At 33.0% G+C, this 12184-nt stretch overlaps 1 protein-coding gene across 5 annotated transcripts in view; it reads left to right on the forward strand.

Moving 5' to 3' along the window:
- The window catches only part of LOC118199327 (axotactin-like), a 260812-nt gene that overhangs the window by 192959 nt on the left and 55669 nt on the right, over positions 1–12184 (forward strand). For all 5 annotated transcript variants that reach the window (XM_085824186.1, XM_085824184.1, XM_085824183.1 and 2 more), the window contains 3 exons: positions 1288–1430; positions 1540–1791; positions 4421–4573. In XM_085824186.1, coding sequence (XP_085680312.1) covers positions 1288–1430; positions 1540–1791; positions 4421–4573 — 548 coding nt within the window. The remainder of the gene's footprint in view (positions 1–1287; positions 1431–1539; positions 1792–4420; positions 4574–12184) is intronic.

Consider the following 12184-nt stretch of genomic DNA (forward strand, 5'->3'; position numbering starts at 1 on the left):
TGGATATAGGATTTTAAATGTATTATTTAATTTAATTTATTTTGCATTATTACTACCACTTGTTGCTACGCCTATCACCGGTTCCTTATAACGCACAAAGGAGCGGTTAATTCAATCTCCAGCATCATGAATACCATCGTGGCATTGGGCACAGACCTTTGCCTACCGTGCTAAAATGACGCTATGGTGTACTGACGATAAGCTCTAAGACTAGTCCAGTGAACTTTACAAAATCTGGGCTTCACCACAACTGTGTGTTTAAGCTCCCCTGCCCACAATCTAAAGTGGCAATACTAACAATTCGCAAATATGTGGCATCTCCTTAGAGAGATGTGTTATGCCTCCATAATGATACGTGTGTAATCCCTTCAACAGCATGTGAACAACATCTTCTTACGCAGTGTTAGTGAATGCTTGTGTGCCTTACGGTGCACACATTGCTGGGGCACTGCCCAATAATTAGTGCTACAACATCCTCGTGCCTTTTATCAGTGTTTTTATCTATGTTCTTAGCAATGCTACAATAATCAACGCCTTAGCAATCTAACCACACTCTTCTTCTGCACACATGAGTATTCATGAACTCATCATACATCATTCAAGATGTACTTGTATTTATATCCAACAGAACTGCCTTACACTAACATTGTGCTCCAGCTTTCATGTGACTTCATGTACTCCATTTATCTTTTTGTGCCTTAAGTGACTATGTGTATGTACCTGTTTTTTGTGCTCTCTGTTTATGCATTTTACGCTTTGTGCTTTGTGTATTGTTGCCTATGCATTTTTTTTGTAATGCGTACGTCTTATTATCCAAGTATTTTTAGTTTAACTACCTACTATCTGTAACACCACAGCTTTCCTCTTCAAACTGTAATACAATCCTACTAATGCCCTTGTAGGGCCATGTACTTCCCTTTGACAACCTCAATAATCTCCTGGTGCGGCCTCGTGTGGTTCTGGGAAGCTTTTGCCGTAGTTAGAGGAGGGTTTGGAACACATGCCTGTTTACCTCTGTTAGACACCAGGCGTTCCAGTCCTCCGTAACCTACCTACCTACCACTTGTTGCTGCTTTCAGCATGCAATTTGATTAAATTTTGAATTGCATTTTAATTTGTATTTATTTATAGATATAATATATTTTGCATATTTTTTCGCATACTGAGTTTCTTTTCAATAAATTTAGGTCTAATTCTTACTGATTTTGGTATTTTTTTTTAATTATTGTATTGTATAATGTTGTACAATTGTGAATGATGTTTTTGTCTTCATAATATATTCAATAGTGAATCTGCAATAGTACATGGATGTCAACCATCTTGTGCTTCTAATCCATGTCAGAATGGAGCAACTTGCCTTGAGTTTTGGGGGTCCTATAAATGTAAATGTGTAAATCCTTTTGCTCACTCGGGAAAAAATTGTGAAAAAAGTATGTATAATTTGATAATCATATACATTTTAAAATACATTCATTTTTATGGATTTTTGTAGTGATTGATATTTGTTAATATTTTTAACAAATGCTTTATTGTTCACAGATGTTAATATAAATGGCATGACTGTGGTTGTTCCTAAATCATACTATCATCATAAAACTGAAGGAAGTGATCCAAATCCAGTTTTAGAAAAGAATATTCTAATGAGCTTTCGTACCTTTGAAAAAGAAGGAATATTACTTTATGCATTCGATCACTTCAACAACTTTGTGCAACTCCATTTTGCCAATAAAAATGTGTACTTTACATTTAATTCAGATCGCACTGTGCATCAGCTTCATGTAGAAGTAAAAGGTTATTATTATTATTGTTGTTATTATTATTATTTGAAGAAATTTGATGTCCAATTTGTGCTTGAATTTGCATGTCAAAGTAATAAACCTTTTTATTAGTTAAACTTTATTAGTTATCTTTATTACTTTTATTAGTTATCCTTTATAATCTGTTATCAAGGATGGAATTTTGAATTCATAAATTGTTGTTAATTTTCTACTGTTTAAATCTCTATTTCTTCTTTTAATTAATTCTTGGTAAATTTCAGGTTGTTGTGTTTTAGTTAATGTATTTAAATTCATTGTGAAATGCTTTCTCACATTTGGATTGTTAATGCTGTTGTACTAATTTTTCTGAGTTAGCTTTATTTTCAATTAATGTTTTCTTGCTCTGCTGTAATTGTTGATGCTTTTCAGTTAATTTTCTATTCTGACTGTTGAACTTGTTTATCAGATTCTCATTACTAATAAATACTAATTCTCATTACTACTAATAAAAGCTGTGATCTTTCACTGTTATTTTTTTTAATGTTATTTAGAAATCTTGTAATGCAGTGTTGTCCAACCTGCTGGATGCATGTGGCCCTCTTATTCATTTTGTTCGCACTTGCCCTTTTTTACAGGAAAAAAAAATATTAGTTGAATGTTTGGAAAAACAAAAGACCCTTCTTATTGCTTTAAATAATAAATAACAAATATAAATAATTAAATATAATAATTAAATAATAAAAATTATAAGGCTCAAATAATGAAACTTGTAAATAGTGCAAATTTAATAAGGGGAGGCAAAGCCCAGAGACACAGAGCATTTATTGCATTTGTGGACAATTTGAATGCTGCGAATTGGGACATTTCATTGTACTGTCAAGTGGGCAGGCTAAATGCTGGAAATTGTCTGCAACATTTTTTTTTTTTTTTTTTTTTTTTTTTTTGCTGAGGAATAAAATTCTTGCTTTCTTCAAAAAAGAAAATATTGGGCATGAGTATTAAGAAAAATTAGAAGAAATCCAGTTTTTGAATAATCTTGCTTTTCTGACAGATTTAACAACTCATCTAAATGCTTTAAACTTGAAACTACAAGGCAGAAAACAAAACATAGCCCAGCTTTATAGACATGTTGAAGGCTTTTGTAAAAAAATTTAATGTAATGCAAATTGTTGTGAAGGCAAATAATACAGCACATTTCCCATTTTGTCAGCAGCTGAAAGAAGAAAATGACACAAATTTTACTATGTTTCATGAAATAATTACTGATATCAAAAAAGAGTTCCAGAACATATTCCCTAAAAACAAAACCACGATTTTGATTCCCTAAAAACAAAATTTTCATTGTTAAACAACCCCATAGAGATTGAAGTAAGTGAGGTAGGTGCCTTGTGACCTTCAAGTGGAAATTTGTAGTCTTCAGGCAGATACATTCTACCAGACTAAAAAAAGTGATGTCGCTGAGCATTTCTGGAAACTGATTTCTAAAAAATGTTTGACCAAACTGCATAAATTCTCTTTGCAAATGTTGTCGCTGTTTGCTGGTACATAGTTGTGTCAAAGTGCTTTTTCTGCTTTCAAACAAATTAAATCAAAAATGAGAAATCGCACTGAAAGTGCTTCACTGGAATCGAGTCTGAGACTTTGCCTTCCTGAAATTACAGTGGACATTGATACACTTGTATCAAAAAAGCAGAGCTAATCATCACATTGATTTCTAGACTGTAAAATAAAGTGATATATTAAACTGGTGATTTATATGTAATTCTTTTTCTTTCTTTAATGTCTCTGGCCCTCACTCTCCTATACTAATGTTTGATTGGCCCTCTAACTAAAAGTTGGACCACACTGTCGTAATGCATTAATTTTTAAGTTTCTCCCTGTTCAGGGAATCTTAAAAACTGTGTTGATATTTTATTTTCTATTATAATAACATAAGCATAGATGCTTTTAATATGAAAGTGTCGACTCATGTAATTTTGAAGAAAATAATTGTTCATTAATTTCAGTTTCGTTAAATAATGCAGATGACTTTCTTTATAAATGCTGTGGGTTTTGGCCTGTGTAAACATAATATCTCAGATAATGAATTTTATGACATTTCTTTTTTATGAATTTTGCTGAAATGATCATTTGCAAGCAACAAACAAATTTTTACAAAACAATGACAAGTAATAAATACAGAAAGTTTCAATTCCTTCTGACATATGTTACTGACTTTTTCAAATTTATTTTTTTACATCCTTCTAGGGCAGGATTTGTTGAAAATTTTGCTTTTGCTTTAAACAATGATTATGCTTCATTTAAATCAGTTTTATATGTCATCAGTTCACACATTTATATAGTTTACAGTGAGCTTTTGGCTTATCTGTTGTTACTCCTTCTATCCAGTTCACAAACATGGATGTTTTAAGCTAAGCATTTTAAAAAGTGTTGCTGAATTTTTTCCACTCATAAATCACACTTTAATTAACATATCAGCTGTAATTGCAAACCTACTCATAGTTTTCCAAAATATTAAAAGGCAATCAGTCAAATACTTAAAACCACTGGCCTACTTCTGAACACTAAGTGCCCATAAGCTACAATAGCAGGCTTACCAGCTGTCAACTGCTGAGTATAAATAATTTTTAAAAGAGTTTTAAAGCTTTAACTTTTTTCTATAGGTCTCTCTACTGGCACTCCAATACAAATAAAAGTTGAACGCCAGCTGCATCGAACAGCTCTTTATGTAAATGACCAGACTGCTGTTGCAGATGTAGTCATGAAATTTGTTGATAGATATTTTAGGATGCCATGGAGTCAAGGAGAAAGCTTAGGTTTGTTATATAACATATTTACATATTTATATAAAATCCTTTATTATTTGTCTCTCTCTTTTTGTCTTATTCACTATGTTAACAAATATTTCTGTTCGTTTTTATCATTATACATTGCACACAAAGTTTCAGTAGGCTTGGGATAATTTAAATAAGAGGCAACTTGATAAAATAAAAAAATCTCAAATTAAAAATTATTAAAAGTTTTGCACATTTATGTTATTTAAAGTATAAATTTCTAATAACTCTGTTTGAATTAGTCATATTGCTAATTTAAAAAAAGGGTATTAATTTGGGAATTCTATTTTGGGAGGTGTAATAATATATTATAATGTCTTATTTATTTATTTTTTTATTTTTTATTTATTTATTTATTTGTGTGTGTGTGTGTGTGTGTTTGTAAATTCTTTTCTGTCTTTTCTCTTTTTTATTGGCTTTCACTTGAATGCATATTGTAGATAATATTTAGAGAGTCTGCTTGAGATTTCTTTTCGTTATTAAAATGAACTGGCCTTTAATGCTATAGGCCATGCTGCTTAATTTAATGAATGAATTTATTAATTTGTTATTGTTGCATAGTATTTATATTCATATGCTGTGTTATTTCTTAGTAATTATATTTTTGCAATTAAGTATCATGATTTTGTTCAGCCCTCACACGTTGTTGTTGATAACGTTTGCTAATTTTGAATTAAGGTAAAGACAAGCTGCAGCAATAAATGTTTTCATTAAATTGTGTTTGTATATTAAACTTGAAGATCCAGTACAGACAGACTGTGATAGTTGTAATTTTTCTGAAAAGATAAGGTTTTAGATAAGTTAAAAGATGAGCCAGGTCAAAATTTTTCTGAATGATAAGGATTACTTTAATTACTTCCAGTTTATAAATTCTTTTTATTAGCTTTCATAATATTGGTAATAAATGGATGCCCAGTGGATCAAATTGTGCAGTCAGTTAACCTGGCTGTTGTTCAAAAACATAAAAAATGACATTTGGGGGAAATTGATTTTCAAAAGATCAGTCCCCATATCAATTTTAGACTTAATCGATTTCATGTGTTGTTATAGTTTATAATTATTTATTTATTTTGATGAAGTACAATCTCATTTACAGAGAAACAGATAAATACATTCCTTATCTAGCAAAAAGAATTAATTGTGAATAATCTATAATTATCAAAGATTATATCTATTTCACAAACTTGCTTTTTAAAGCACTAGAGCCATGAAGATTACAAATAAACTGAAGCTTAAGGAGATAAAATTATTAAACACTAATAGTTAACCTAGGTTTTAAATCTCTGTTAATACGAACTGGTCATGAGTATTAAAATTTTTTCATCTGATATCTGGTATATCTTTTTGTGCAGGTTAATATTCCCAAGAAATGCAGAGGGTGTTTACCCATTTTTAGAACAGTTTTGATAAAGAATTTTTTTAGAGAAAGAAAGAAACATCTTGTGTGGGGGGGGAGACTTCTGGCAATAGTTTATTATTTGAAATGAGAAATATCATCTGCTATTTTTAAATTTATTATTCTTTCAAAATGTCGCATGTAAACTAGCTGTGGATTAAAGACTATGTTTTTGCACTTACCAGAAAAAAAAAATCCTATTCCATGTTTCAAAAATGTTATGAACTGCATTGTATTAAAATTATGTAAGTACAAAATAAACGTCATTATTGATTGGAAAGGGGAAAACCATCAATCATTACTTCTATATGAAAATGACTCCAGACAGATACCTGGAAAAAGTGCATAGTGTTTCTGAAGTTAAATCGTTGGTAGCAAGAGAAAATTCCCCCAATGCAGAAATTATTTGCAGAGTTTTTAAATAGATCTGAAGCATAAATAAAATAACAACCAAGGTTTTCAACTTTAAAAAGTTAAAAAACACAATTTTCACAGCTTTTGTTGAGGCATAAAGCTTAACGCAGAACAATTTGTAGAGCACTGTATATTGTGATCTTTGGCGAAGCATGGATTTATCTAAATGACTCCAACAAAAAAAGGTAAGTTTATAAACGAAAACAAAGAAATGTTCAAACCTGGTTCTGTCATTGCAAAGAAAGTTTCTGTAAGGGGTTTATAACTGTTGCAGGATTCTCTCAGTAGAAAATTAAAAATAAGAAGAGTGAAAAAAAATTTTAAATCAACTCATTATATTATAAAGAGAAATTTTTACATCCAGTATTTACAGAAGAAATTTATTTCTTTATCCCAACGACTTGCAAAATGTGAAACTTCATCAAGACAAAGTAGTTACTTCAAAACGTACCACTGCATTCTTTGAAATCATGAAGACCAATACATACATTCCATATATATGTATATCTTTCTGCAAAGCCCATGACGTTTGTCACCTATCTTCTGTTGTGGCTTTGGTTTCTTGAAAAGAGCACTTTCTAAGTGCAAACCCACAATGACTGATGGACTCTGAAAAACAGTACTTATGAAAATTTTATGAAAAGCTCTTCTATCTTGAGATCATTATGCAGACATATATATAGTTCAGAAAAAAGATTATCAGAATGAACATTTAAGAAAGTAACTTTTTGCATGTTAAACATTAATAAATGTCCCCATTCTAAAAATGTGTAAACATCCTTTGTATATGAGGTTAGCCTAAGAAAAACAGATTAGATGTTTATAGATTGAAATTGTTGTTTTTAGCACAAAATATTTAAGGTCATTTCATAGAGGAAGTATTCATGACCTCCTTCTTTTATTTGTTTTCGAGACTTCAGCATCACATGAGTGCTTTTGAGGTCAGGAGCAATATGGCTGCTAATCCGATAGAAAAGCTTTTTTGTGTGTTTCAATATGCAAAAACAGATTTTGATATTATTATACAGCACCATTTTAAAACATACTATGATTGAAAATCGGTCTCAAGGTCGTATTGATCATATCCTGGCTGTTTCATGTTGGCTACCAAAAGTCTGAATTTAACACCATATTAATACTTCTTGCAGCATGCATTAAGTTTTTGTTCCTCTCTTCTTCACAAGTTTGGTTGATCTTTAACAGCATATCTCAGCAGTTGCTGTGATTGTTGACATAAAACCTTTGAAAGGTTGCTGTTGGAAAGAAGTTAACTATTGCATTGATAGCTGTTGGTGGTGCAAAAGAGTTTTGCATAGAGCAATCGTTACTTAGTCATGCAAACTTCAGGACATTTCTCTTCATTGTGTAAATATTTCAGCCATGCTGTTACTACCTTTATTTCTATCTAATAGACAAACCCTGTGAATAAATATAGCTAATATTGCTTAGGAAGTGTACAGAATTCTTTACTATAAAAACTTCATAAGTTCACCTTAAGTGAAGTAAATTCAAAATATACTTCCTGGAAACAGATAGAGGCTTAAGTCTTGAGTTTTTATAAATTACTAAGTTGCCAACTCTCTTGATTTAGGCGGGAGAATCCTGATTTCTGATCGTATTCCAATTTATAACATTCTTCCGACTTTCTCTTATTCTTAAAATTTCTCACGGTTTTTATGTAGCTTAATTTACTACTTCATTATTTACATCGAAAAAAAAATTTGGGGTATCTGAAAGCGCTTGGCTTTTCTGTTGATTACATATAAAAGAAAACCAAAATCATTTCATCAGTGAGATATTATGGTGTACTTCTGCTTTGTTTATGAGAGCACATGTGCCCAAAAATGTCATGTTCCACTTCTCCAATAAGCATCAAACGCAACTGCATGCCATCTGGCACAGGTCAGTTGATTAGCACAAAGCAAGATTAAGGTTGTTATTATGCTCATCTTGCCGCTGAACATTGTGAGTGTTATGCGCTTTTGACAAAGATATTAAAAAATTGTGATCTTTTGCCTTAGTAAGGCTGCAAAAAAGGTAAAATACTCATGTACTTTTCAAAAGCAATGCACTGGTGACTTTTCTTCTATTATTTTGTCAAGGAAATGTAATATATTTGCGATGTGTCCCATATGTCATTGCAGTTTTTTAATCTTGCTCAGTGGAAAGTCTGATATTCTAAGTCTGATATGTGGATACATGAAAACATGAAGATAACATGACTTGTATTGAGAGAAAAAAAATTTTTTTTTTTCTGTGGGAACAAAGGACCAAACAATTATCAATGCAAAATGCCTGTATTCCACTTTTTTGTTGAAGCATAATGTGCCACTGAATGCATCATCTTTATTTACAGAGAAATGTTTACCTATAATAAAATCGCTTAAAAATGCTCAAGTGCAAATACAAAAATGGCTGAAATTGTTAAAAAAATTGGTATGAAAATTAAAACTTCAGTTATTGATTGCATTAAAACAGCTTCAATTTGCCTTTCTATGGACGGAAGCTATAATAAATACCAAGGCAAAACTGTATCCAATTGTTGTTCCTTTTGTCAATCTAGAGTCTTCAGAAATTGAGTGTAGTTTACTATCTGTCTCTACTTTATAAGGAGATTCAACAGGCCCATTTAATACAGTACAGCTAATTATTAAAATTTTAAAAGAAATGCAATTCCTCTGGGTAACTGCTTAACACTTGGTGTCGACAATGCACCAATAATGGTAGGCTTGAAAACTAGTGTTGCAGGCATCTTAAGAAAATTCAAGTTTGCTAATTATGAATTGCACTTGTCACCTTTTAAATATATCAGATCTTCTTTGCCAATGCACATTGCTGATATTTATTATTGTCTTGCAGAGACTTCCGAAAGGAAGGAAAACTTGAAGCAATTCGCATAGTATTGAACTAAGAAAAATTTTGAAATATATATGTACGTATGTTATAAAATTAACAAACAGAGTGATGGCTAATTAAATTTTGGACTTTATTAACAAAAAAGTAAAGAGAACTTACGTACGCCTTATTGTTTACATGACAACTTTTAGAATGACGAAAATAATAGTGATGCCAGATGCATAAAACATATTAAAACAATAAAACAATGATGCCACTGAAACTGCACATAATATCAATTAAATGCTCGATTCTCAACAGCCTCCTTCGAGCATGAAAATAGTCATTGTTCATATAGATTAACTTTTACTTATTGACTGATTTTACACCAATGAACTTCTTCTGGAAATGAAATTGAGGTGCTGGAAGCGCTTTCGTCAGAATATCAGCTCACTGTTCCTCACTTCTGATATATCCTAATTGAAAACGTCCCTTCGAGAACTCATCTTGCACAAACTTGCACCTTTGGTCAATGTGCTTTGTGTATGCATGGAGCATTGGATTTTTGATGTACTTGATAGTACTCTGATTATCAATTTGTAGGATAGGCAATGAGACATTATTAGCTATCTCATTAAACAAGCTCTTCAACCATATCAAGTCTTTTGTAGCATCAGCTGCTGCCATGAACTCTGCCTCTGTCATCGAATTGGATATGGCCTCCTGTAGATTGCTTCGCCATGTAATTGCACCTCCACCATAGAAAGAAATAACACCTGTTCGAGACCTGCGTGTTTCTGCACATCTGTTGTTATCTGCATCACTAAACAACATCAAACTTCTATCATCTTCATAATTGTACACAATGTCGTGTCTTATGGTATTGCAAAGGTACCTTAATGTTGTCTGTACGATTTCCCAATCAATCTCTGTAGGATTGTTCAGTTTTCGAGACATCAAACTCACTGCATAAGCAGTATTCGGTTGGGTCTCCATCGCCAAGTACAGCAAAGTGCCAACTACTGATCGGTATGGAATTTCACTGCTGAAAGGCTTCGCCTCTTGATCATGCCGTCCTCATTTGATTGACCATATTGGACCTTGAGACTCGACTTCTTTACTGGGATGTGTGATGTCTTAGCATCTCCATATTGTTCTTATATCTTTTTTGAAAATGCTTCTTGGTGCAGCAAGAGTGAGCCGTCTTTCAAACGTTCAACTTGTAGACCAAGGAAGCAATTTAATGCCGTTACTCGAATGTTAAAATGTTGCTTTAGCTCGTCCATAAAGGTGAAGAATGCTGCATTAGCCTGAACAGCGACAATGCCATCATCAACATAAATCGCCATCAGCATCTTATGCCCATAATCATTTCGTATGAACAGGCAGTTGTCGGATTTACTTTGTATCATGCCATGTTTCCTCAGCATGTCAGTAAACTTGGCATTCCAACATCGTCCAGCTTGTTTCAAGCCATATAAAGGTCGAAGCATCTTGCATACACGCTTACTTCTGTGTTATAGCCTTCGGGTTGATACATGTAGATCTCCTCAGTTAGGGCACCGTAAAGGAATGCCTTCTCCACGTCAATTTGATATAAGTTGAGATTCTCCTTGGCTGCTGTTGCAATAAGAGCTCGAATAGTGTCATAGCCACACAACGGGCTAAATGTGTCTTCGTTATCAATGTTTACCGTGTGGGGGTACCCTTTGTTACTAAACAGGCCTTGAATCTCTCAGTTGAGCCATTGGGATTTGTCTTCACTCTGTAAACCCAGCGATTGTCGAGGATTTTAGGTCCGTTAGGTGCTCAACAAGCTGCCATGTTCCATATTTGGCATGCAAAGCCATTTCTTCGTCCATGGCTTGTTTCCAGTCGGCATATTCAGGAGACTTCATTGCTTCGTCATATGTTTTAGGCTCTTCTAACTTCAGAATACTGTTGTACACGTTGTAGTCATTAAATTTGACAGGCTGTTGGATAGTTGAACAGTCTCGCAATGCACATGCGGTCATCTGTGTTGGTTCATCTTCATCAGTGCACAGATCACCAACCCCCTGTGTGTCTGCATCACCATGTGCATCTTCCAAAATAAACTTCATACCACTTGATAGACTGGTGTTAGATGCTAATTTTGAAGGTTGGGAAGTAGGGGCGATTTGCTGTTCATTGAACAACACTACATTGGCACTTTTTATCGTATCATTCCTTGATGGTATGAAAATGCGATACCCATCGTCATCACAATAACCAACTAAATAACCCTTTATAGCTTTGTCATCTAATTTACCTCTGTTAACATTTGGTACATGTACAAATGCAGCTGATCCAAAAACTCGAATTCTGTTGATTGGTGGCTTGCATCCAAACCATTCCTCAAATGGAGATTTTCCTGTAGTCTTACTTGATCTGTTTCAATTGAGAACATAGACAGCCGTAGATGCTGCTTCTGCCCATAGGAACTGTGGTAGGCCTGAATCCTTGATCATAGTGTGAACTGCATTCATTATTGTACGATTCTCTCTTTCAACCAATCTGTTTTGTTCTGGTGTATATGGCATAGTTGATTCGCAGCTTGATGCCTGTATCATCAGTCAGTTTTACCAATTTATCATTGTCAAACTCACGACCACCGTCTGTGACCAGTTCTTTTACATTTATACCATCTTTGTTGGTCCAAACAAGAAATTGCTTGATTTTATCCACAGCTTCATCTTTATGTCTCAGAAATTCTACATGTTTAAACTTAGAGTAATCGTCCTTAATCACTAACATGTACTTCTTTCCACCTCTTGTTAAGACTGATGATTCGAGTAAGTTTGCATGTATTATCTCACCAGACTTTTGTGTTTTGAATCATTTTGGTTTAAATGTTCATCAACTTTGTTTACCATACGCACATGGCTCACAAAATAGTCCATCGTTGATAAAATCTATACCATTTTGGC

The sequence above is a fragment of the Stegodyphus dumicola genome, chromosome 9 (genome assembly GCF_044657685.1).
Source record: "Stegodyphus dumicola isolate Sdum_Otavi_A_Nest chromosome 9, ASM4465768v1".
Classification (NCBI taxonomy): domain Eukaryota; kingdom Metazoa; phylum Arthropoda; class Arachnida; order Araneae; family Eresidae; genus Stegodyphus; species Stegodyphus dumicola.